Source organism: Pelodiscus sinensis, chromosome 7 (genome assembly GCF_049634645.1).
Source record: "Pelodiscus sinensis isolate JC-2024 chromosome 7, ASM4963464v1, whole genome shotgun sequence".
NCBI lineage: Eukaryota > Metazoa > Chordata > Testudines > Trionychidae > Pelodiscus > Pelodiscus sinensis.
Genome location: NC_134717.1, coordinates 31,051,609 through 31,079,319, shown reverse-complemented (window position 1 = coordinate 31,079,319; position 27,711 = coordinate 31,051,609). Strand labels below are relative to the sequence as shown.

General features: G+C 39.9%; 1 protein-coding gene across 5 annotated transcripts in view; it reads right to left on the bottom strand.

The window, feature by feature from the left end:
- The window catches only part of GPD2 (glycerol-3-phosphate dehydrogenase 2), a 132,398-nt gene that overhangs the window by 61,874 nt on the left and 42,813 nt on the right, over positions 1-27,711 (bottom strand). For all 5 annotated transcript variants that reach the window (XM_075933428.1, XM_075933429.1, XM_075933427.1 and 2 more), the window contains 4 exons: positions 25,478-25,649; positions 8,943-9,067; positions 7,849-7,946; positions 4,633-4,796 (listed from right to left, as the gene is read on the bottom strand). In XM_075933428.1, the coding sequence (XP_075789543.1) occupies positions 4,633-4,796; positions 7,849-7,946; positions 8,943-9,067; positions 25,478-25,649 (559 nt within the window). The remainder of the gene's footprint in view (positions 1-4,632; positions 4,797-7,848; positions 7,947-8,942; positions 9,068-25,477; positions 25,650-27,711) is intronic.

The following is a 27,711-nucleotide window of genomic DNA, read 5'->3' as shown; positions in this document are numbered from 1 at the left end:
CCTGTGTTGACTCAAGTGCGCGAGGTCTAACACTCTAGATAAAGGGAGTACCGATTGTTATGCATGCAGCCGAAAGTTTATCACCACCGACGGAGTAGAGATCTTGTCAGGAACACGCCAGAACTACCCTGACCAGATGACGCTTACACTGACAGTTCAGACCACTGAAGGTACTGACGTACAGAACACGGAGGTACGACACAAGGTCACTGTACAAATACTGATTTGTAGCTTCCCAGTAAGGCTTGCTATGAATTATAATATGCGGTCATAGAAACATAGAATCATAGGGCTGGAAGAGACCTGAGGAGGTCTTCGAATCCAGCCCCCTGCCCAAAGCAGGACCAATCCCAGGACTAAATCATCTCAGCCAGAGCTTTGTCAAGCCAAGACTTAAAAACCTCTAGAGATGAAGATTCCACCATCTCCCTAGGTAACCCATTCTAGTGCTTCATCACCCTCCTACTGAAATAAGTCTTCCTAATATTCAACCTAGAGCACTGTAACTTGAGACCACTACTCCTTGTTCTGCCATCCACCACTAAAGAGAACAGGCTTTCTTCATCCTCTTTGGAACCTCCCTTCAGTAAGTTGAAGGCTGCTATCAAATCCCCCCCTCCCACTGCTCTTCTGCAGACTAAATAAGCCCAAATCCCTCAGTCTCTCCTCGTAGATCAAGTGCTCCAGCCCCCTAATCATTTTGGTTGCCCTCCACTGGACCCTCTCCAATGCATCCAAATCCTTTCAGGGGGGCCCAGAACTGGACACAATACTCCAAATGTGGCCTCACCAGTGCCGAATAAAGGGGAATAATCTCTTCTCTAGATCTGCTTGCAATGCTCCTCCTAATGTAACCTAATATTCCATTCACCTTCTTGGCTACAAGGGCACACTGTTGACACATATCCAGCTTCTCATGCTCTGTAATCCCAAGGTCCTTTTCTGCCAAACTGCTACTTAGCCAGTCGGCCCCCAGCCTGTAACAGTGTTTGGGATTCTTCCGTCGCAAGTGCAGGACTCCGCACTTGTCCTTGTTGAACCTCTTCAGATTTCTTTTGGCCCAAACACCTAATCTGTCAAGGTCACTCTGGACCCTATCCCTGCCCTCCAATGTATCTACCTCTCCCCCAGCCTAGTGAAGTCCCTTAACTCCAGTGAATTATTGCTCTGAGCACGTACATATGCCCACAACAAATATTGCCTTAATATTATCAAACTGATGGAGATATTCCAAGACAATATAGCTGCCAACAGTCCTTTCATAGAAGACCACCTCTATCTGCTGAATCTTAAAATCAGACAATGAGGAGAAAAAATCATTTTTTTCATTTCCACAATTTCCTATTACTCCTGATTATGAAAATTATTATATATTAATATATACACACATTTATAATAGCTGGCCCCACTCAAGAAGGACAACCTCTAATTATCCTTGCTATTTTGCCACAACATGCCTCTCTATATCCAAAGCATTTCAATTGAGTTAGACAAATATCCCTATTTTTCCTTTCCAAATTTCCCTGTTGATAAGTGTTGACTAGTTTAACTCTCAAAAAGGAAAAGACAAATATTAGGTGATGAACTTTCATTGTGTTAGATGACAATAATCAACTATATATTCAGGTTAAAAATTAACTACAGTTCCACCACTACTGATAAGCAAGTATTTAGCATATTTCTTCTAAGCATAATACCTCCATTCCTACAAGGGATATGTAGTTTCTCCATGACTGATTTGAATACATCTTGCTACCATGAGACTGCCAAGCTGCCCATGAGGCTTAAGAAAATCTTTGCATAAAGCACTCTTACGTCTAACAGAAAAAAAGAATTGTCTCAATTTATATAATCACCCAATAAAATCTACAACAAAAGAACATTAAGGGTCCGATGCAAAAGCAAAGAAATTCATAGATAAAACTGTCCTTTAGCATGGAGACACGACGGGGTGCACCTAGAAAGCAGATAAGTGGACACCCTGCTGTGTCTAGATGTTGAAGTACAATTCGAGCTGTGAATTTCCTGGCTTTTAAGATTGTGCATGACTCACAACAGTTTTTTTAATGCAATTTTTGTTGGGCTTTTTTTTTTTTTTAAGTTTGAATATGGTTTGGTTTACATTAAACTTAATGTACATGTAATTATCTCTCATTCTGGACACAGATGTAGCTCAGAATGCCTTGAAAACACATTTAAATAAGTTTAGGGTGTGCGGAGATGTAGCGGTTTCAGCCAAACTCAAGCATCTCACAATTAACAAAAAGGAAGGTAACATTCTGGAATCTAGGTAATTATTAGGTAGTTAATGCCAAAGAAATTATTAATTTCTAGCAGGTATATTAGTTGTACTGTGGAACTTCTTTCCTTACTATTTGGCAAGCCAAAGAAAACTTCTGTTAAGGAGTTCTTTTCTTGGGAGCTCTGCTGTGGCATCTCCAACTCCATGAAGGCCATCTTCAGTGACAGAGGAGATTACCAATGCCGCTATAAACTAATGATATGAAGATCTGGTGGAGCATGAGCTTTCTGATGTATGTGATGATAGACAGAGACACAGGACTCATACTCCATATGAATTGGAGAGATCATGCTCAAAGAAAAAATGCCTTCACAAAGCCTCATTTTAAGTAATGGACAGTTTGGTACATACTGGCTGCCTTCATTTGGAATGAGAATCCTATTTTTCATGTTATGAAAAGCCTTTTCCTCTATAAAATAGATTCATTTCAGACTCACATGTCAGCATTTCTATGGACAGATTCATGTCTCTAGGGAACAAATGCAATCTCTTCTCCAGAAATGTTTAAGCCAGACCCAACTGCTGAGGTTCTAAAGGTGCTATGGGTCTTTGCACTATGTCCTGCATGCTGTACCCATACTCTTTATCATTCATTAAATCAAGTAAGGAGGTTTGGGTCTTTTTTCTTTGAAATTTTTAATACCCTGCAGTTGAAGAGTCCTCAAATTATGTTCATCTATGTGTTCAACAATTCTCTTCTTTAATGTCGTTTATCCAATTTACCAGGTACTGAAGTTACCAGCCTGTAATTGCCAGCTCTTTAGAGCTCTTTTTAAAAGTTTGTGTCACATTGGCTATCCTCCAGTCATTTGGAACAGAAAACGATTTAAAGCATCAGTTACAAACCAGAGTTAGTAGTTAAACAATTTCACATTTCCATTCTTTCAGAACTCTTGGGTGAATATCATCTGGTCCTGGTGACATATTACTGTTTAGTGTTTTTTCCCCTCTATAAATTTATAGCCCCTTGAATATATAGGTTTCCAGTGAAAGCCATCCCAAGTGCCGAACTGCTTATGCTATTTGAAAATATTTGCAATGCAAGCTCTCTCTACAGAGAGAGACAATTTAAATAGCAGAGGAGGGTGCAAGCAATAAGTGACTGATGGGCCAAACCCAACTCAAAAATGAGAATCACAAAAGGGAAGTCAAATGATCAAGACAGGTGTGAATTCTTTTAATATAAATACCATATAGTGAGCCATTTAAGATTATCAATAATATCATCTGTTTCCTTGACATGGACTATTTTGGTAAATGTGTTCAGAGATCCCTTTAATTTTTTATAGGAAACTCTAAAAAGAGAGGGTCTTGACTTGAGGTGTAAGTGTTCAGAGATGTTCTCAAGTAAGCACATGATTCAGAAGCCTACTACAATTTTGTATATTATTTGAATAGGAAACATTTGTTTGAGGCTTACTGGGGGTAGGTTGGAACAGAGCACTTCAAATACCATACTTATATAGACTGTTTTACACTGATCGGCTACGTCTACACTGACAGCTTCTTGCGCAAGAACTCTTTTGCAGAAGAGTTCTTGTGCAAAAACTTTTCCAGAAGAGAGCGTCTACACTGGCATGTGCTTTTGCGCAAGAGAAGTGCTTTTGCAGAAGAGAATCCATGTCAGTGTAGACGGTCTCTTGTGCAAGAAAGCTCTGATGGTCATTTTAACCATAGACCTTTCTTGCGCAAGAAATTCATGTTGCCTGTCTACACTGGCCTCTTGTGCGAGAACAGTTGCGCAAAAGGGCTTATTCCTGAGCGGGCGCATCAGAGTTCTGGTGCAAGAAGCCCTGATTTCATACATTAGAACGTCAGTTTACTTGCACAAGAACACGCAGCCAGTGTAGACAGGCAGCAAGTTTTTGCGCAAGAGCGGCTGCTTTTGCACAAGATCGCGCCAGTGTAGACACAGCCATCCAGTACAGAAGGAGGTTCTCTAAATATTACACAGCTATGTATGGCTGGAGAAGTCACAAGAGTTTCCAACAGGAAATCATTAGAACATGAAGATATTGCAACATATTTTGCTGCATCTACTCGCTGGCAGAGCAAAAACAGATTTTTTTTCTCCTACGTTCAGGACAGTATATCAGGAAACTAAACTAAAACTAAACCAAACAAATGTGTGAGCCAGTTAAACTAGTTTAGTCCTACGTGTCCATTTAGACAATGGAAATTAAGTAAGGTGCAAGGTAGACTCCCTCAAAACACATTTTACTATAAAATACTTTATGTACATAGATACATCACATTTGTTACATTCTTTACATTAAACATGATGTCAAGCATAGAGAGATTAAAAAGGGAAACATAGAAAGGAAACATACCATCATAGTAGACAATAGCGCCTACAAGTCTGTCTTTCTGTAGCATTGGAAAGAGTTCCAAGGCTCTTGACTTGCTGAGCACATAGCTGCTTTTCAGACACTGACTTCCAGCTACAAGATCATATAGTTTTATTCCCACCCAGTAGTATGGCAGCTGCCACCATCTGAGGAATAAAAAGATTTCAACTGAGAAAGGGGAAAAAACACCTCATTATATATGGCAACATTAGTTGTAATTAGCGTTAATATTGTTATGAGTTTCTATTCTGCATCCAAGTTTGCCATTTACATAGGGCTTTTTTGTCTTCGAAGTTTTACAAGCATACTTTGAGGAATCCAAACTACATCTCAGGTATTAGCCTGGTTTTCAATATGAGGAAACAAAAGCAAAGAGGCAGAATTACTTGCCCAGGCCCATAGAACTTCATCTTTGAAAACTCAGAGGATGGGTAAGGTCCCAGAAGACTAGACAGGGCAAACATACTACTTATCTTTAAAAGCAAAATAAAGAGGACCAAGGGAATTATAGACCAGTAACTGGAAAGATACTAGAACAAATGAAACAAATCACTTTGTAAGCACCTAGAGGTTAAGAGGGTTACAAAGAATAGCAAGCATGGATTTTTTAAGAACAAATTATGACAAACCAAATTTCCTTCTTTGACAAAATTTATGGCCTAGTGGATAGGAGGAAGCAGGAGATGTGATGTACCTTAATGTTAGCATGTCTTTTGACATAGTCCCATGTGACAGTCTCATAAGCAAACCAGGGAAATGCAGTCGAGATTAAATTACTAGCAGATGGGTACACAACTGACTGAAACACTACATCCAAGCAGTAGTTATCAGTGATTTGCTGGCCAACTGACAGAGTTTATCTAGTGGAATCCTGTAGGGGCCATTTCTGGGTCTATTATTCTGATTATATTACTCTTCAATATTTTCACTAATGACGTGGATAATGGAGTGGAGAGCATACTTCTAAAATGTGCAGATGACACCAAGCTGGGATGGGTTGCATGCACTTTGGAGGACAGAATTAGAATTTCAAATGACCTTCACAAATAGGAGAATTGGTCTGAAATCAACAAGATGAAATTCAATATTAAGATGCAGAAAATACTTCATTTAGAAAGGAAAAAATTAAGTGTACAGCTACAAATTGAGGAGTAACAGGTTTGGTTGTAATACTGAAGAAAAAGATTCCACGGGTACACTGGAGCACAAAACCATGAGTCAATGTGATGAAACTGCAAAAAAGTTGCTAATGTCATTCTGAGGTATATTAACTAAACTGTTCTGCTCTACTCAGCCATGATAAGGCCTCAGTTAGGGTATGTCTACACTACCCCCTAGTTCGAACTAGGGGGGTAATGTATGCATACCGAACTGGCTAATGAAGCCCGGGATTTGAATTTCCCGGGCTTCATTAGCATAAAGCCGGCGCCGCCATTTTTAAAAGCCGGCTAGTGCGAACCCCGTGCCGCACGGCTACACGCGGCACGGGCTAGATAGTTCGGACTAGCAAGCCATTCCGAACTATCTGTACGCCTCGTGGAACGAGGTGTACAGATAGTTCGGACTAACAAGCCATTCCGAACTATCTAGCCCATGCCGCGTGTAGCCGTGCGGCACGGGGTTCGCACTAGCCGGCTTTTAAAAATGGCGGCGCCGGCTTTATGCTAATGAAACCCGGGAAATTCAAATCCCGGGCTTCATTAGCCAGTTCGGTATGCATACATTACCCCCCTAGTTCGAACTAGGGGGGTAGTGTAGACATACCCTTAGAGTACTGTTTTTGATTATGGGCACCATACTTTAGGAAAGATGTGGACATACTGAAGACAGTTCGGAGGAGAACAATAAAAATGATAGAAGATTTAGAAAACCTGACAAAAAAACAGGACATACCTACTCTTGAAAAAATGACTCAGGAGCAACATGAAAACAGTCTTCATCTATGTTAAGGACAATGATCAACTGTTCTCCACGTCCACTGAAGGTAGAAGTAGTAGTAACGGGCTTAATCTTCAGCAAGGGAGAATTAGGTCAGATATTAGGAAAAACATTCTAACAATGAGAGAGGTTGTGGAATTGGACAGGATGGACAAACACCTGTCAGGGATGGTCTAGGTTTACTTGTCCAGCCCTCCCTCGTGCTAAGGCCCGGACCTTGAGAACTTCTTGAGGACCCTTCTATTATTATCCTATAGTGCAGTGGTTCTCAAACTAGGGGAAGGTACAGAATGTATTCAACAGGGGTGTGAGAATCTTTAGGAAGGAAAAAAAGAACTTACTGCATGCACTGAGAGCTCAGAAACCAGGACTTTCCACACTCCAAAGCAATGTATTTATACAGACTTAACAGTTTGGTGTGGAGCCCAGTACTTACACACATGCTTTACTTTGGCAACTAGTCCTGTTGGCTTCAGTGAATCTATTCATAATACATTTGTTTTTGCAGGACTAAGGTCTTGGCTGTTTTAGAAGTGCAAGGCCAAATGAGGTTTCTGGTCTCTCCCTAAACTCAAGTGGGAAAAGCGATTTAGAGAGGAAGCAGTTGAAAGAAAAATGGATTACAGTTGTCTGTGTAGGAGAGCTGAAGGTCCTTCAGTTCAGGTCCTAACCTTATTCCTATGCCAATGCCAGGGAAAAACAACTCAACTCCTGCGATGAAAGCACTTTCCTTTGCTCTGACGGAGATGCCTCTGATCACTGCACATCTCCTCCAAATGTCACTGATGGGCCCTGGCAATGACGGGATGTAGGAGTGAATGTCACTCTATTGAGGAGGCCCTAGAAATTGGTAGGGGAGAGTAAAAGGGAAAGATAGGAAATAACAGCTGGAAGTGACTCTTCCTCCATCTCTCCCCATCCTAGCAAGATTTGGGAGGGGATAAAGTAAAATAAAAACCACTGTTCTCTTTGTCCTTCCCAAATTGAATAATTTAAAAGTTAATTGTGCAAGAGTTTTCCAAGGTAAAACTCCACTGAAAGAATTTTGAATCTGAGGAATACTGCAGGATAGCTAACTGAAATAGTGCTAGTGGACAGTGCTATACATACACTTCACGTTTCTATAATACAGCAACAAATTCTCACCTCTGAAAAGATAAAGCTTGTGACAAATTAAGAACAGCAAAGAAACAGCATTCAGTTCATTCTCAAAAGCAAGGAGGTAAGAAATTAAAGCAGAAGGAGTATCAGGGTACTTACTTATAAACAGGAAGCATTATAGGCAAAGGACCAGACAAATGAGGAGCAATTTCAAGCAAGTTGGCACGCTCATGAAGTGCTTCTTTTACCATCCTGTACTAAGAAGAAAACAAAAAAGCAAGCAATTCAGGACCTTTAACTCCTTCTTAATGGATCACAAATATTCAATGTTAAAACTGTTCAGTCTGTCGATCCATAAAACACACAGAATACCCCCTCTGTGCTAGCTTATAATTATTACATTCTTTTCTACTCTTTCAATTGCACAATGACACCGTGGTCTGAAAAATTACATTGGGAACCCCCTCAAATCAGAAATGCAAAATCATTAACTTGTGAGTGCAGAGAAAATTCCACTAGGCATTTTAGTGCTATGTCAGGTCAGTCTAATTATTATCAGCTCTAATTAAAGGACCTAAAAAATGGTACTTCATTTTACTAGAAGCTAGTGGCACTCAACAAGATAGGAAATTCTTCCCATCTTTGAAGATATCCAATAAACCACTTCTGATAGGCCATTTCATTTTAAGGAGCCAATCAGTAAATATGAGTGGCAAACAAGAAATAATTCCACTGTACAGTATTCTACCATCTTTAAGATTTTTCAGGTAGCTTTAAATCTCAAGTTTCACAGGAAGAAGGCAAGCGTGGGGTTTTCCCAAATATAGAGGATTCTCCCATCTTTCAACAGATTATGCATGTGAATACCAATATTAGAAATCTGTCAATGAATATGTACCACTCAGTTACTATATTCTCTTTCCCAGAACCCTTTTTAAACAAACAAAACAAAACACAAAATTCCTATCAGTGTACAAAAGGAAATCTCTCCCCACCACATTATGTACAGTCCATAAGATACTATTCTCAGATTCCCTGTAAATATGCTACACTAGCAAGATATGGCATTGAAAGTTTCCCAAAAAATATTCTAGCAGAATTCCTTGAACAAACTATTCTGTATGCACAGTGTCTCTGGTATTAAAACAAAAAAAAAGGTACTAAAAACCTTAAAATGAGAACACATTTAATTGGGAGGAGGAAAAAAAAAGTCTACTGGTAATTTTTGCCTAACAGCCAGCATAAATAATTACCTGCTCAAAATCCAACCTCATGATGGCCTTCTGAAGATATCTCACTCCACCATGGATCAATTTAGTGCTCCTGCTGCTGGTCCCTGATGAGAAATCATCTCTTTCTACAAGAGCTGTTTTTAGTCCTGTGTAACCAGAAAACTAAATTAACTTCTTAAATTACTCAATTTGTATGTAATTCATTAAAGATATTTCTCTAGGGTAGAGACAATCACATGAAAAATTACTCTGAACACAGATAAATTTGTATTCCAAGTGCAGTGCACTGTCTATATTGTAATGAAAAAGACTATAGTCTTTTCCTAAGGGAAAAGTCAAAAACAGAACTCTTAAAAGAGGCACATTAAAATCTGGACATATCACAGTCAAAAGACATTACAGCACATAGAACCTAAGCAGCTAGGGAGTTTTACGCAAGGTAGAAGGGCTTCTATGAATGAATTAGAACGAGGTCTGGAAGGGACCTCAAGAGATCACCTATTTCAGTCCTGAGCACTCATGGCTGAAATAAATTTTATCCCCTGACAGGGAACCTGCACTTAAAAAAATCTCCAACAAACAGAGATTCCACAGCCTACCTAGGCAATTTATCCCAGCATTTAACCACTCAGACAGTTAAGAAGGTTTTCCTAGTATCCAACCTACACTGCCCTTCCCAACTCATTGTTTCTTGTCCAATCTTCTGTGGTTAAACAGAACCATTCTCCTTCCTCCTTGCAACAACCTTTTATGTACTTGAAAATTATCATGTCCCCCAGGCCATCCAGTCATCTTTTCTCCAGACTAAACATGCCCAATGTTTTCCCATCTTGCCTCATAGGTCATGTTTTCTAGACCTTTGATCATTTTTGTTGCTCTTCTCTGGCTCTTCTCTAATTTGTCCACGTCCTTCCTGAAATCTGGCACCCAGATCTGGACACAATCCTCCAACTGAAACCTAATCAGCCCTAGAGTAGACAGTAAGAATTACTTCTTGTGTCTTGATACTACATCCCAGAATGATGTTTGCTCTGTGTGTATGCGCGCACACACGCACACTACACTGTACGCATTTGGCTTGTAGTTCATATGACCTAAACCCCTGGCCACAGTACTCCTCCCTAGGCAATCATTTCTCATTTTGTACGTGTGCAACTGACTGTTTCTTCCTAAAGTGGAGTACTATGCATTTGTCTTTACTGAATGTCAACCTATTTACAGTTAAACTCCAATTGTCTGGCATCCAGTGGTCTGGCTCTCCCGATAGTCCAGCACCAGCTGGAAGCCAGAAGCACTCTGGCCAGCTGGACAATTGGAGCTGCTCCGCGCCACTTCCCCAAGCCCACTGCTGCCACTGCTGAAACTGACCAGTGGCGAACTTGGGGAAGAGGCGCAGAGCAGCTGGGGTGCTGCTGAGTTGGTCCCACAGCGCCACCCTTTACCCCCCTGCTCGGTGCCCGACAGCACCCCAGCTGCTCTGCTCCGTGCCGCTGCTGAAACAGACGAGCAGCGGACTTGAGGAAGCTGCAGAGCAGAGCAGCTGAGGTGCTGCCGGGCACTGAGCAGGGGGGTAAGGGGCAGCAGTTTCAACAGCGATGGACTTGGGGAAGCCATGGGGCAGAGCAGCTGGGGTGCTGCGGCTTGCTCCTGCAGCGCCGCTCAGGTGAAGGGTGGCGCTGCAGGACCAACCTGGCAGCACTCCAGCTGCTCTACCCTGCCACTTCCCCAAGTCGCCGCTGGCGCTTGCAGCCCCAGCTGGCCTGTCACTTCCCCCGCCTCTCTGCAAAACAGTGGAGGGTTAGCTCCTCGCCATGCCGTTCCTCACCGACCCCCCTCCCCCGGAGTACCTCCTGATACTCCGGTATATCCAATAATCCGGCACCCCCTGGGTCCCAAAGGTGCCAGATTATCAGAAGTTTACTGTACTTCAGAATACTTCTCCAATTTGTCCAGATCATTTTAATCATATCCTTAAAGCCCTTGCAGCCCCTCCATCCCTGGTATTGTCTAAAAATTTTATAAGTGTACTCTCTATGCCATTATCTAAATCACTGGTGAAAACATTCAATAAAATCGGACCCTGAATCAATTCCTGCAGAATCCCACTTGATATGACCTTCTAGCTTGACTGTGAATCACTGTTTTCCATCCAGTTATGCACTAACCTTGTAGTCCAGGAGTGGAGAACATATGTGCAGGGTCAATCAGGGAAGTTTGATCAACGGGAGCAATAGGAGCAGTGCCTGCAGCCATAGGTGGCACACATTATGCAGAGCTGCCTGTCAGCATCGCTGCCTAGGGGCCGGACATACTGGCTGCTTCTGGGAGCAGTGCAGAGCCAAGACTGGAAGGAAGTCTGCATTAGCTATGCTGCACTAACAACCAAGCGTTGCCTCAGGTAAGTGCTGCCTGGCCAGAGCCCACACTCCTAACCCAAGTTGGAAGCCCCTCCCACACTAACTCCCTGCCCCAATTCTGAACCTGCTCCTGCAGTACAAGCACAGAGCCCCCTCCTGCAAACCAAACCCCACACCTCCTTGCCGAGCCCTCACTCCCCTTCTATACCTCAACTCCCTACAGTATCCTGCTAAGATATATGTTTTTCCTATCCTATTTTACATTTTAATACTACGCTAGTAATGCAAGATGTCTACAGGATCCAATCCATCTCATACGACCCAGCTTCAGCAAGAGTAGTGTGATAAGTAGAGGTTAACATTTATTTCTTTTATTTTTCTTATTTTCCAATATATGTATTGTGTAAATGCCTTTGCGGTTAGTTTGACAGTATTTGGGAGACCATTACTTAATTTTGATCGGAAAAAATAAGCAAAATCTACCAACTCCCACCATCTGACTTTTCATACTACAAAACGAAAGCACCAGATTTCTTGCACCTAGCCACAATGATTCCGCACTTTTTCTCTGTTCTGGGAATTGGTCCAAGAAGACATCACTTTTTTCCTATGCACAGTCATAGGCCACCCCCACATCTCTTTCAAACAGTTATAGCCACCCACAGAAATCTTAGGGTACAAGGCCCAACTTTGGGTAAGGGGTTGGACATCCAGGATATTTTGGCACCAAAAGAGAAATAGGCCCAGGGATTAGGGAAGTCGAAGCTGCTGCAGCTGTCGTTGACAGAGCCAGCTCCAGAGTGTAACCTGTTTTCTCTCAAGGTCAGAAACCAAATACTTCTCTCTATTCTATCTTTATATTTCTATCTTGCTTCTTTTATTTTCTTTGAGTTTTGATTCTAAGTATATCACATTCCATGGGCACCAAGGCCTTTCAGACAAAGGGAGGCTGGTCCTTCCACGCCCAGCCTTTGGCGAGACTAAGATCCTGTGAGTATGAAATGCTGTTAGGTAATTAGAATCTGTATACAGGCAGTCCCCGGGTTACATGGATCCGACTTACATCGGATCCCTACTTACAAACGGGGTAGGCGACCCCACACTAGCTGCTTCCCCCCAGCAGACAAGGGAGACGCTAAGCTAGCACCCCACCCCCCCAAAAGACCAGGGAGACGCGGAGCGGCTTTTCTCAGCAGACACCTCAGCTTGAGAATAAAGGACTGAGGGAAGTGAGGTGAGAGAATAAAACTGAGCTCTGGAGAAATGTTTGGCTAGAGTTTCCCCTACAATATGTACCAGTTCCGACTTACATACAAATTCAACTTAAGAACAAACCTACAGTCCCTATCTTGTACGTAACCCGGGGACTGCCTGTACTTAAATAAGTTTAGTTTGGTTTTGTTAATGCCATCTACAGAAGAAATTCAATTAAATCTATATGCTCAGTGCCATAGTCTTTGTGATAGTTATTCCTGTGGCAATAAAATTGATTTTGATTGCATTTCCTGATCTGAAGTGTGACTGTCAATCGTCTGCAGATCCTCACGAGGGGGAATCTTATGGTTCTACCCACTTGTAACCTGGGATAGAGAGGACAAACTTAGTATCTCTAGTCAGATTGGCGAGCCTTACCACCTAAATTCCACTATAATTCTCTCAGGCTATACTACCCCAGCCCAGAGCTCTTTCCTGCAGCCCTCATTTGTGGTCCCACCTTGAGCCTCCCCTCCCCACCGCAGGACTCTGTGTGGCCCACAAATGATATTTTCTGATAGTCAGTAGATCCTGATAAAAGAAAGGCTCCCCACCCATGTTATAGTAGCTCCATCTAGGTTGTATTTCTCTAGTTAGTTTGAGGTCAGGCAACAGTAACAAAAGCCTTACTGAAGTCAAGATATACCATTCCCCCCCCTTCCCCCCCCCCCCCCCCCGTTCAAAATGCTTGTTACCCTATCAATAAAAAGCTATCATGCTGGCATGCTTTGTTCTTGACAAGTCCATACTGACTGTCACTTATCTTAATATCTTCTAGGTGTTGGCAAATTGACTGCTTAATTATTTCCTCCGTTATCTTTCCAGGTACTGAAGTTAAACTGACTAATCTGTAATTAATTCTGAGTTGTCTTTAGTTCCCTTTTTATAGATAGGTACTATATTTGCCACTTTTCCAGTTCTCTAGAATTACTACCATCTTCCATAACTTTTTGAATATATCATTAATTTCTCTGATCTCTCTTCTGTCAGCTCTAGGATGTATTTTATCAGACCCTAATGACTTGAAGACTTATCCAAGTAATTTGTAGCTTGCACTTTCTCTGTTTTAGCCTCTGATCTTAAGTTATTTTCACTGGCATTCACAGAACATCCAATGACTGCTGATCTTTTTGGTGAAAGCCCAGTTAGAGTCAGTAGTCACAGTACAACCACATAATATTTTTAACAACAAAAAGATGGCTCTCTAAAGAATAAAACTCTGCAAAAGCTTTGCAACATTCACAAACTAATTTGCATATCATCATGTTGACAATTGTTATTACTCATTTTATCTCTAAGGTAGAGAGATGCCCAAAGCCAAAGAATGAATTTGTAACAGCCAATATGGCACTCACAACTTCCTGGTTCTTAGAGCTTAGATCACATTTTGATTATAGTGATAGATTGTGTTAAGCTTCTTGGTACAGCCTTAAATGGAAATGTTCTCTAAAATATGATCAGAAGACTTGGGCCCTTTCCATTGAAAGTACTGGGCGCGGGGGGACAGATAGAGAGCCAGGAAGGGAAAGTAGGGAACTCAAATGCAAGTCTTCATACACTAATTCCACTAATCAGCTATTTCCTGCATTTAAAAAAGGGTCTTCTTTAAAAAAAAGATTTAAAAAGTAGCTCGGGGCTCAATCTGCCAGGTACGGAGCAGTGTATTCCAGTTCAGGAAAGGATTTAACCACCAGTTTACATATTATTTCAGTGGGAGTGGTCACAAGCATAAAATTCAGCACATACTTAAATGTTTTTACTGGATCAGAGTCAAGGGATGCAGCACCTTGTGATTGATTCAGTATCTGCTCCTATGAAGTTTGTCTAACTCAATGCACTTCCAATCTATTATGTGTTTAAACTTGCTATGAAAAGTCATAGGCAGTAATTATTCAGAGAAACACAGATTAAGAACAATTGCGATACAAAGATAAGTTACATAATCTATTTTCTTCTATTTAATATTATTCTTAGTTATGGGAACTGAAATAGAAGAGCCTCTTAGTTGTACACTATTAATTAAAATATTCTGTGTGCATTGCTTCAGTTTCATTAGGTTTGTTTTTTCCCCACACTGACTCTACCATGGATATTGAAGTTACAATTCCCTCAAAAGAGAAAAGGCAAGTTAACGTGCAAAAGTCTGTCTAATAAGTGAAGCTGTGTCCTGACAGACTTACAAGAAAATAAAGATGACTAGAGATACATTTTAACGAGGCATGTTAGCCCTAAATTAAGGAAGTTCATGATTTATTAAATATTACATACATTTATAGAATACATACACACAACTATATGCACATCTTTTATGCACATTTTCTATGTATACAAGCTTATTACATATTCAGTGTGTATATAATATAATATTCAGTGTGTGTGTACCTCATGGCCCTCTGTGCGTGCGCGCGCACACACACACACACACACACACACACACACACACACAGTAAGCACAGACACTTCTGCAATTGAATCTCAAATACTAAAGTTTATTTAGAACAAGATGTAGAGAAGAATATTGTATCAAACTAAAACTAGATACGAAGAATGGAATTAGCCAATTTAGAATTAGGCTTGAACCTTTTCTCCCTTCTCCCCCAAGGGGAAGGAAACCACACTTAATCAGATCCTTCAAGAGATATACTTTGCATTGTTCAGACAAATAAATGAATGCCAGGGAAACAGCATAGGAATAACATTAAAATCATTACTGTATCCTTAAAGTTATTTGAGATATAGGATAAAGCATGAGGATATTCCTCATGGGAAAATATTATGATAATATACGCCATTTGGCAAAACTCTGCTATTTATGAACTAGAGAAAATGCATCCATGGCAGGAACAGCTTTGTATCATTCACAATAGGGCATGACTTGTGTATTGTGTAAACCATAAAAGTTAGTCCATATAGTTTTAACACATACATTAACTGAGAAAGTTTTGCACACACAACACAACTTTAATAATTCATACCAATAAAGGTTCTCTTTTAAGAGAGGTTTTCCCAAAATGTGACAACCTAGGTCTTGATTAATAATTATAGTGTAAAACACCTAATTAACTTATTTGGAAATGCTCAGCAACCACACATATTGCTTTTACCCGTTATGATTTGGTTTCATAAAAGTGTAAAATTTACACAATAAATCCAATTAAGATAAGAACCACAAGACAAGAATGTGGTCTTTTTCTCAAAATCTTTCAGTTAAGAGCAATCTTTCTAGGTATATGCAATGTGTTGCAACAAGTGGAACAGTGGATTCCTCCAATACTAGTATTCTTTTCCTCATTAGAAAGTATGTGGGCAAGGGAAAAAGGAAAAGGAAGCAAAGACAAGGAAGTTCTTACTGAAGTTGTGATCAGCAACATGCACAAGGGAATAACTGAATGCACGAGGGAATAACTAAATGTAAATACTAACATTATTCTATTTTCACACCTTGTATCACCTTAAAGGTATTGCAGTGCTTTATAATATCACTTGAACAATGTAAAACCCTTTGAATATCTGTGGGTACCCCAAAACTTTTATGTCCTTAATTACTGGTAACTTTAAAAGATCAGAGTAATTTGTTTTTGTCAAATGTGACTGAAGATTAATGGATACAATCAGGAATAATTTAGTGAAAACATATCAAATACAAGGAAAGCAAAATTTGTTGTTAAGTGAAGCATCCAACATAATAAAAGAGCAAATTCCATGAATGAACAGCAACAATATACAATTCATTAATCAAATGCCTATGACTATTTCACACTTCAGAAAGCTACTGATATGATCAGAATATGTAGTAAAAGGATAAATATAGATTACTTCAACCATTCTTTGTACAATTTCATACAAATATAATTTTTCCAGCACCTCACCAACATAAAAGCAGGACTGAAAATCAAAGTCACACAGCTAATAAACTTTTAAATAGATGATGAAATATAAGTCCTAATATACTAAACAAAAATTGAACTACTGATAGTAATGTATTCCCTAATATATCAATATATTTATAATTCATTTTACCTTATGTAGAACATTTTTTAAAGTTTATATATAATGAGAATAAATTTCAGCTAAATTATTTCAAATTGAGACTTGGGGTTGAAATCCTGGCCCCGGTGATAATGGTTTTCCCACAGACTTGGCTGATGGATTTCATTCCTTATGTCAGCGGAACTGCACCCTCAAACATCTGGCATTCTTTACAAGCCTAAAAATCGGTGCTAGATGCCATGTAAAATTCTACAGCTACCAACCATATTGCGTGCAAAGCTAGGTAAAGCATTATGGTGGATATTTGAACCACATATTAGGGAATTCAACATTAAAAACCCTGTATAATGTTACCAAAGTACATGTCATGGTAGCAGATGGGAAATGGAGGTTACTTACCTGTAAGTACAAGTCCTCAGAGATGTGTGTGGTCCCTACCTCTATTCTATATATGACAATACATGCACACTATGAGCCTGAAATGGGAAATTTTGTAGCAAATAGTCTCTACACCCCTTGTAGCTGCCTTCCAAGCTGAAGGTTAAAAGGGACAGTGCAATAGGACACCTCTCCTGTTTCTCTTTCCAGGAATCAGAGAAGATCTAAAGCAAAAGGGAAGGAGGGTGGATAGTAGAATGCAGATAGGGACGACATATATCAAAGAATCTACAGCTATAGATAAGTAGCCTCCATTTCTTCTGAGTACTGGTCCCTATGTGTATTCCAGATGTGGGTGACGGAAAAACAGTACTGAAATGGAGTGGTAGCATTGGAATGCAGTTGATATAGATGCTTTTAATACTGCAGGCCTTTCAGCTGCACCTGCAGAGGAACCTGTAATAATGTGTAATACTTCATGAACGAATGGATGGAACTCCAGGTAGCGTTCCTATAAATGTCTGTTACAGGTACTTCCTCAAGAGGCGCTGTAAAGGTCATTTGTGCCTGCAGGAATGGCTCTCATACCCTAGGCTGGGGGCCAAGAGCGGGGTGGAGGGGGGAGAGAGAGATGGGGAGAGACAGACAGACAGACAGACAGACAATTGGTAACAGAATGATGCAGCCAGAGTCTCTGAGCAGATACTACTTTCCCTCACAACTATTCCACTAAAGCTAGTCTTGGTGATTTTTTAACTGGTTGCACATAGAACGCCAGCATTTACCTGACACCTCAAGACACCCAGTCTTCTCTCCACTTTGGAAGCACAAGTTTTTGGGAAGAATATCAGTATGCAGATAGAGGTGAAACTCAAACCTCTGTATGAAAAACAACATGTGGCATATCAGCCATAAGTGTTCACTCTTCTAGTTAACATAATAGTAATTAAAAAGGTGACTTTCAAAGACCACATAGCCAGTGTATCAACATAGTCTGAAAAGTACTGGTAGTGTGAGTCTGAGGTATCACAGTAGTGCAGGGCTTAATCACTGGAGGGAAAGACCCTTCACGAATATAAGCTGTTCCAGGTTTAGTAAAAACCGAGTGTACCTGAGTATGGAAGGCACTGTCTATGGATAGATGGACCAGTGGGGAACTAACAGGCAGCTCTGAAGCATATGAGACAGGAAGTAGTTGTCTAAAATACCAGGATACATCTGCAAATTCTGGAGATAACTGGTTACTTTATGCTCAGTAGATAAAATCTACTCCAAGACAGGACCAACAAGGAAAATAACAGAACACTCCTAGTCATCACCTACAATCCCCAGCTTAAGTCTTTCTAGCACATCATTGACATTCTACAACCTATCCTGGAAAACAATCCCTCACTCTCACAAACATTGGGAGACAGGCCAATCCTCTCCAACAGACAATCCCTCACCTGAAGCAAATACTCACCAGCGGCCACATACCACACTTCAGATACACTCACCCAAGAACCTACTGCTGGCTGCAACAAACCCCATTGCCAACTCTGTCCTCATATCTGTTCAAGTGACACCATCACAGGACTTAACCACAGAAGCCACAACATCAGGGGCTCATACAACTGCACAACCTCTAATGTGATATATGTCATCAAGTGCCAGCAATGCCCCTCTGCCATGTATATTGACCAAACCGGACAGCCTCTGCAACAAAGGATAAATGGACACAAATCAGACGTCAGGAATGATAATACACATAAACCTGTAGGGGAACATTTTAACCTACCTAGACAATCATGGATTTAACAGTAGCCATTCTTCTATAAAGAAATTGTACCGCACAATTACAGAGAGACTGCTGAATTGGATTTATTTACGAATTTGACACTGTCAACCTGGGCTTGAATAAAGATATTAACTAATTCCCCCAGCCTATGATACTTGCATTTTCACATCAAAAGCTATGAATGGGACACACCAGGCCTGCTTAATTAACACAGGTCCTACAATTGACAGGTAACAGCTTTTGCTGTTATAAATACCTTGGATTCTGTTATTTCCACTCCAACTCATCCGATGAAGTGGGTTTTAGCCACAAAAGCTCATGGTCCTATATATTGCTTAGTCTCTATGGTGCCACAGAAATATTCATTGTTTTCCTAGTCTGAAAGCGACTTGTCTTATCAAATTTGTTAATGGTCCAGAATTTCTCCATAGGAAAATAAGACCTTGTTGAGGCTGAATCTAAGGTAACTCTTATAATGTCTAATAATTCTTGTGGGAGTCAAACTGTACTTTCCTTTGACTCATATTCCTAAGTTTGCAAGACATTGGAGCAAAAACTAGACCTATCGACTCAAGACACTCATTAGGAGACAGTCGCGCAGACAAAGACAGTATGAAGAAGTGACATGTCATTTAGGCTGTCACCACTGAAGACCGTCATGTAGATTCTGGGTGCTGTTATAAATCTGAATGCAGGTACTTTGAACTGGTAGTATTCTTTCCCTACTAGAAACCTACAGGAGTGTTCCCATGAATGTAAGTACTTTCTTGACAAAAGATACAAATTATGGGATAGGATAATTGGTGCAAACGTAGCCATTTGGAATTGTCATTTACATAAAAAGACATTTAATTGCTGAAGGCTGATAATATCCTCCACACATATATTGAAAGATCCCATTGGACCCCAGTACAGCCAATATAAAGAATCAGTTGATGCAGACCTTATGGCACAGGTACTGTCAGCCCCTTGGATAGTCATAAAGGGGTGAAGGATGGACCCTGGATCTTCTCATGTCTGTCCAAACTCACCTTCCTACATGAAAGCAAATGATTGTCTGGAGACTCCAATTTCTCTGATGAGAAGACCAGCTCCTGTTCAACTGACAGATACATCTGCACTAATGGGTGAAAGCTCCTGCATAAGGTCTGAGGTCAAGAACATTTCCTTCTCCTCTCGGTTATTTCCCCCCTCTGGTATCAGTGTCTCTCAGGAGGGTTGGACCCAAAAGGAAAATAAGGAAGGGTGAAGATATCTTCTGTTGAAATGTAAGATTTGGGTTGCCCCGTAGTATAGAGTGTTCCACTAGTCAGAACTGAAGAATCTGCTATATCCACACTCATCATGGATAACAGATCTTTATGGAGATGGGTCAGAACAATCAGAGTCTACTCAGAAGCTCTTGGATGTTGAAAGGTGTCAAACCTTTGGCTTAATTAGTACAGGCAGAATCTTCTTCCTTCACATCTTACACTCAATCAGAAGATCTAAGCAAGTCTAAGTCTTTAGGACCTGTGCACAAGGACTCACTCAACTTGGACAAAGTCAAGAAGGGGGCTCTTCTCTTCCAGCAGACTTGGAAGGAGGATCACTGTCCTTATATCTATGACAGTGCCTCATTTTCTTGAGAAGTCCTGGATGATCTCACCTGGTGCTTAGCTCTGGTTTCCACTACTAAGCACATTCTGAGAGAAGTGCTGTACCTCAGTAAAGGCCAATCTACAAGAGGGATCTCCTGACCTGGATCAGACTGAAGTCTCGGCCTTCTCTATACCATGTTTTCTGTCAGTGTTTTGAAGAGGGGTAACAGGCAGCAAATGTTGCACACTTAGTAGAAAGATGCACTTCTCCCAGACAATAGAAGCAATGTTGGTGCTCATCACTCATGGAGAAGCAGCACAGGTAAGAGATGCAGTTATTAAATGCTAGGATTCTGGACACAGTTTTTATTCACAGGAAGAAACTCCTCAAGACAAGAGAAAATTAAATTACACAAATTCTACTAAGACTAACTATACAAAAATGCTAATAACAAATTACAATGTATTTACAGGTATGTTAAGTAGTACAGATGAAATCCGTGGACACAAGAAGATTCCAACTCATGCTGTGCAGCAGTAAGAAAGAACTAGAAAAGACTTGGTCCATATCACCCCTTTTAACCTCAGTTTGGTACTCAAGGAAAGTAACTGTATAAGTGTGGACTAACAGGTACTAATTGCTAGAAACCTCCAAACTCAGATATATGGTGCCCATACATGCCCGTGTATAGAATACACATAAGTACCAGCCCTCAAGCTGTGTCTAGACACATCTCTTTCTCAAAAAAAGGATGTAAATTAGACACTTTGAAATTGCAAATGAAGCCAGGATTTAAATTTCCCGTGCTTCATTTGCATAATGGTGGCTGCGTTTTTTTCTAAACGGGGCTTTTTGATTTTAAAAAACGGCAGTTTAGACGGGGATCTTTCGAAAATAAAACCCTTTTTCGAAAGATTCTGTACTCCTCAAAAATTGAGAAATTTAAATCCCGGCTTCATTTGCAATTTCAAAGTGTCTAATTTACATCCCTTTTTCAAGAAAAGGGATGTAGTCTAGACACACCCTCAAAGAAGAACTAAGCTGAAAAAGCCAATGGTTTGCATCCCTACGAGTTTACAATGTAAGCATAAGATCCACAAAAACAACTCGGTGTCCAGTTTTTTCTGAGAAATACAATGAAGGAAGAAACGCAAAGTATCTCTCAGCTAAGCTTACATGGAGTTTCATGGGACCAAAAAAAAAAAAAGTTACTTCTGTGGCCTGAGGGCTCTCTCTCTCTGCCAACTATCAAAGCCAAACAAAGAATAAGCTGGAGCATCTTAAAAATGGTCACAATAACAATTACAGAACATGTTAAGCCATTTTAATAAAGAAATCCATACCATATCCCCATATAATTAATGGGAGCGGGGCTTTGTTAATATTCTTAGGCAACTGATTAAAGTTCATAGAAGCAGCATGAAAAGCAGCACTAATTCTAAACTTCATGAGAAAGATGTCGAACACAGTCAAGAGAAACAAAGAGAGAGAGAGCAGCAAATTGCTAGAGAGCAGCAAACAAACAAAAAATAGGTCTTACCATTGGTATGTTCACAGATTCTGTTGAATGAACATGCATAAAGTTATTTTTCATTCTTGTAAGGTATCAGGACACAATGGAAAGCAAGGAATACATTTTGGAAATAAAAAAAAAAGCAACAGGATCTAATGAAGGCCTGGAAGTCACAGGAAAAAGAAACACCAAAGACTCATAAGAACGGCCATAGGTCCGTGTAGCCCAGTATCCTGCCTTCCGACAGTTGTCAATGTCAGATGCCCCAAAGAGAGTGAACAGAACAGGGAATCATCAAGTGATCCTTCCTATCACTCATTTCCAGCCTCTGACAAACAAAGGTTAGGGACACAATTCCTATCCATCCTGGCTAATAAGTACTGATGGACCTAACCTCCATGAATTTATCTAGTTCTTTTTGGACCCTTTTAAAGTCCTGGTCTTCACAACATCCTCTGACAAGGAGTTCCACAGGTTAACTCCGTATGAATGACAGGAAGCATGCTGTGGCCAAACTCAGGTAGAGTTGAGCATTGTAAGTTACCTCTTAGGCCATCTGTTTAACCAATTAGGCCATCTGTTTAACCAATAAGTAACAAGCAAAGTCCTCAAAATAGGATATTCCAGGAACACTAAGCCTGTATTAAAGCAGGTAGTGTCCCCTCTAAGCTGCATGGGAGCACAGCTTCACAGGTGATTAATCAGCCCTACCCAATCAGTCAGCTCTGTGCAGGTAGTCCTGAGCCTCTGACTGGGCAAGGCTGATTAATCACCTGTAAAGCAGTGCTGCCATGCAGCTTAGAGGGAACACTGGACACAGGCTCCCCATGCATTATGAAAACTGGCTTATGAATATTCATAACTCAAAGATGCTTTATGCAAAATGCATCATGTGACATTTTAAAATTACAATCTGCTGAATGTGTACATTGTATTTCTATGCATAGATCATTTTTTTACATGCAGTTAGAAATATGAAGTGTAAACATGTTTTATTAATCAGTCTTCTAATGAAAGCCATTACTTGTATTTAAGGAAACTTAATGGCATGGTGGCAAAGACAATGATCTGTAAATGGGTTTGTTTCCCCTATAAGCCCAAACTGTGGCTGGTCCTAGAAAGACATGTGACCATGACACCTGGTGCTGGATTCCATCTTAAATCTTGTATTTTTCCATCAGGATGGGGAGATAAAACAAAGGATTCCCACCCTGGGAAAAGTCTATTTAAGGAATAGAAAGCTATCAGCCTTTAGTCTTCAGCTGACTTTTTAAAAAATGCCTCTTTACCCAAAGAGGATACACACAAGGTGATAGGTAACAGCCAGCAGGGATTTTTAAAGAATAAGTGGTGTCAAACCAGTCTGAGAACTTTCTTTTATAGGATTAAAGTTTTGTATATAAGGGAGAAGCAGTGGACGTGGTATAACTAGACTTTAGTAAAGCATTTGATACGGTCTCACATGACCTCCTTATCAATAAACAAGTCAAATACAACTTGGAAGGGGCTTCTGTAAGGTGTGTACACAACTGGCCGGATAACCATTCTCAAAGAGTAGTTATTAATGGTTCACAGTCATGCTGGAAGGGGTATAACAAGTAGGGTTCCTCAGAGGTCTGTTTTGGGACCAGTTCAGTTCAATGTCTTCATCAACAATTTAAATGATGGCACAGAGAGTATGCTTATTAAGTTTGCAAATGATACCAAGCTGAGAGAGGCTGCAACTGCTTTGGAGGATAGGATCATAATTCAAAATGATCTGGATGAACTGGAGAAATGGTCTGAGGTAAATAAGATGAAATTAAATAATTAAATAAGTATTTAATAATACTACATGCCAAGTACTCCACTTAGGAAGGAACAATCCATTTCACACATACAGAATGGGAAGTGACTGTCTAGGAGGGAATACTGCAGAAAGGTATCTAGGGTCATAGTGGACCACAAGCTAAATATGGGTCGATTGTGTGAGACTGTTGCAAAAAAAAAAAGCAAACGTGATTCTGGGATGCACTAACAGGAGTGTTGTGAGCAAGACATAAGAAGTCATTCTTCCATTCTACTCTGCACTGATTAGGCCTCATTTGGAGTATTGTGTCCAGTTCTGGGTACCACATTTCAAGAAAGATGGAGAAATTGGAAAAGGTCCAGAGAAGAGCAACAAAAATGATTGAAGGTCTAGAAAACATGAGTTATGAGGCAAGGCTGAAGGAATTGAGCTTGTTTAGTTTGGAAAAGAGAAGACAGAGGGCACATGATAGTGGTTTTCAGGTATCTAAAAGAATATCACAGGGAGCAGAGAGGAAAATTCTTCTCCTTGGCCTCTGATGATAGGACAAAAAGCAATGGGCTTAAACTGCAGCAAGGAAGGTTTAGGTTGGACACTGGAATAAATTGTCTTAGGGAGGTTGTGGAATCTCCATCAATGGAGATATTTAAAAGCAGATTAGTCAGACATCTATCAGGAATGACATACACTGTGCTTGGTCCTGCAATGAGGACAGGGGACTGGACTTGATGATCTCTTGGGATCCTGTCCAATTCTAGTGTTCTATTATTCTATGAAGAAGCCAGAAAACAAAAACCTCTAAGGACACAAAGCTATAGACCCAGGTCAGAGAGAAAAAAAAATCAACTCTGTCTTGAAACATTTTACCTGAAATAAGGACAAAGGTGAGGAATATACTTTGAAACAATTTCTTTTGGTGTATTAGATTTAATTGGTGTGTTTTATTTATTTTGGCTTAGTAACTCATTTGATATGTCTGTTTTTACTTTTCAATCACTCAAATCCTACTTCTCTTTTATTATCAAACCCAGCATAAATAATTGTTACCAAGTGGGAGAAGAAGGGAGCAGCCACTGTGCATCACTCTTTCATTGATGAAGTGGGCAAACTTATGAGCTTTCTCTGTGTAAAACTTTTAGGCAAGGTAAGATGGATTTGCGATTTTGATGAGGGCTCCAAGAGCTGAGCTGGTTCAGCATGTGTGTTACTCTGCTGGGTGGCTGTTACCACAACACTGTGTCTTGGTTAGGGGCAACCAGAACTTCTGTCCCAGTAGAATGGGAGGGGGTGTGGAACACCTCAGAGGGCAGGTGGGCAGTGCTCAGTGGTATGATCAGTATATCAGGTGAAAGTCACAAGGCTACCTCTGTGATCAAATCAGTCACTATGAAATGTGAAAACATTTTACAACCCGCCACACAAAAAAAACAGGGGACTTCCTGGCACCATATTTGTTTGCTCACATAGAATTCATGCCCAGCCCTTCCTGCTACGAATAAAGTTGGCTGCTGACTATCATATAGCTTTTCCTTCTTTCTTTACTGTAATTGTCATCAAGATTTGTGCAAGAGGACATTTTAAATTAAAGATATACACAACTAACAGAGGGTGGAAGTGGGTAAGCCCATCATAATGAACTCCTGATATGGTGTGGAAGAATGTGCTTCTATATAGCTTCAGCTGTTCCAGCAAAATATGACTCTCAGCTTCCTTTGAGTGCCTGATAGCCATTGAGATTCAAAGACAACAGTTACATTATGTTGTCTTCAGGTGATGGCGGGGAAGAGAACAGGTTCCCCATTTTAAACCAACTATGTGTTTGAAAAAAATCCAGTTTCATTAGTTTATATGAAATTTCATGCATACACTTTCATTGTACGTGTACCAGTATAATAAACTTATACTTTCACACCTCACCTCTTGTAACAGCATCTAATGCACAGCCACAGCCTGTTGCTCCTCCTCCTATAACAAGCACATCAAATTCACTTGTGTTTTGTAGAGCCAGAAGCTGATCATCTCTTGACGGAAAAGAATTTTTCATTGGTATGTTCACTGGTTCTGCTGCCTGAACATACATAGAGTTACCCTACGAGGACAAAAAAGACAAAAAAAAAAATCAAGACAGTATTTGTGCCTTATTCTTAATGGCATGCCATGACATTTTTAAATCGTACACTTGTATGAAAAATGGTATCCTTCACAAGCCAAACCTTGTACATACCGAGCCTATGAGATTAGGCTGTACAGAAGATGCTATTTTGTTCTGCATGATAGCACCTTCTTGCCCATTTGAGGGTAACACAGAATCAGCTACAGGTAAAGCCATCCTACGAAACATAAGGCATTCTTTGTATACATTGATGGTATGCCACTGATACTCCTTATAAAATATATATAGGTTAGTGGAAAATAATCAGAAGAAGATGTCTTTATTCAAAGTCACTTTTACATTTAATATTTAAGCAAATGCAAAAGATAATAAAAAGCATTAAAAAACCCCAAGGGTTAGTTTACCTTAAAACTCACCTTGCTACTCTTGTATAGGTAATAAGGAATTAATAAAACTAGGCACAGTATCAAATACCAGGAGAATGTAATGAAGATTTTGTAATAAATATATATCCTGAATGGGATTAGAACTCTGTAGCTTTAACACATAAAATACACTTATTCCACCAGACTATAATCGTTGCAGCACATGCAATGGACATCCAAGAGATTATTTTGCACCAGAGGCTCGCCATATTGCTTTTGTTGCTTTCATGAAACATTAAAATAATAATGTATTCTTTGTATTGTGGTATTGATCAATGGCCCCAGCATGTCTGGTGATGTACAAACAAATAGGAAAATGGTTCAGCTACGTCCCCAAGAAAAAAAGTTTAATTTAAAAAACTGACTGTAAAAAGTTATAAAAGCTCATATTTTCTCATTTTTAGTATTGAAAATCAGCTATGTACCGCCCCTTTTTTAAACTTTGAACTACTTTGCTTTTATTTCTCAAACAACACAGTGTGCTAACATTATGTAAGGTTTCATTTTAGTCATATAGCATAACAATAAGGCAATAGACAGAGACCATATCTGTTTTTTTAATGGATTTCAAAATAATATAACTTTATTTACAACAATCATTTCCTGATACTCTTTTTTGACCCATCTTTTCTCTCAGTTTGATGATCCTAGTGAAATAAAATTAAATACTTTCTAAGTCAATTAACCAAAATGGGCATGAGGCTTTGGTTTATGTAGCATATTGGTTTGGTTTTTAAGTTTAAAAAATGACCACTTCCTAAAGATTTTACTAGGAAGTGAGAGGTTTGGTTAATATAAAGAGTTTAAATAGATGTCTGAAAGGTCATGTAAAAATTGATATCCTAAAATCCTAGTAATGGTTGTACATTTCATAATATAGGTTTCAATATCATTTCATTATGTGTTATAATCCACCTCTGATATGTAATGTATTAATTACTTTACATACAATGGCTGTAGCCAGGTATTATAATTATCCAAAAGTTAATTAATATGCAACGCCACAAAAAAAAAATCGTACTTGCTCTCTCGTACTGCCATCTGCTTCAGCCCTGTCTCTCTTCCCTCTCACATTCTTATTCACCATAAATCTTCAATTGGGTAGTGGGTCACTCTCCAAACTATTATTTTCAAGGTCCGAGGGGGCTGACAATCTTTTTGTAATAAAATAATCATTTGTGGTGCAGGAAAATGGGTTTGAGGACAAAACACCTAATCAAAGCATGTGCAAGTAATTAATCTGTCTGGGTGCTGGAAGATGAGGACATTTTGAGGATGAGTTAGAACTCCTGTTTTCTATTCTCAGCTGTGGCACAGACCTCATATGGTCTAGGGCAATTCATTTAAGTGAACACTCAGAAGTACTGATTTATTTCTGGTGTGTCAATTTTTGGGTGGCCAAACTGAAAGCTGACTTTTGAGGTGAAGATATCTGCAACTCTCATGGATCTGAAGTACAACTGTGCAAGCCTAGCACCCCAGGCAATCAGAACTATTGCAAGCCGTGTACCTAACATTAGTGGTCACTTCAGAAATTTCGGTATCTGGAGCATCTCTATCCTTTCACCTATAAAATGAGGTAATATTTCCTTACCTCACACAGACATTGCAAT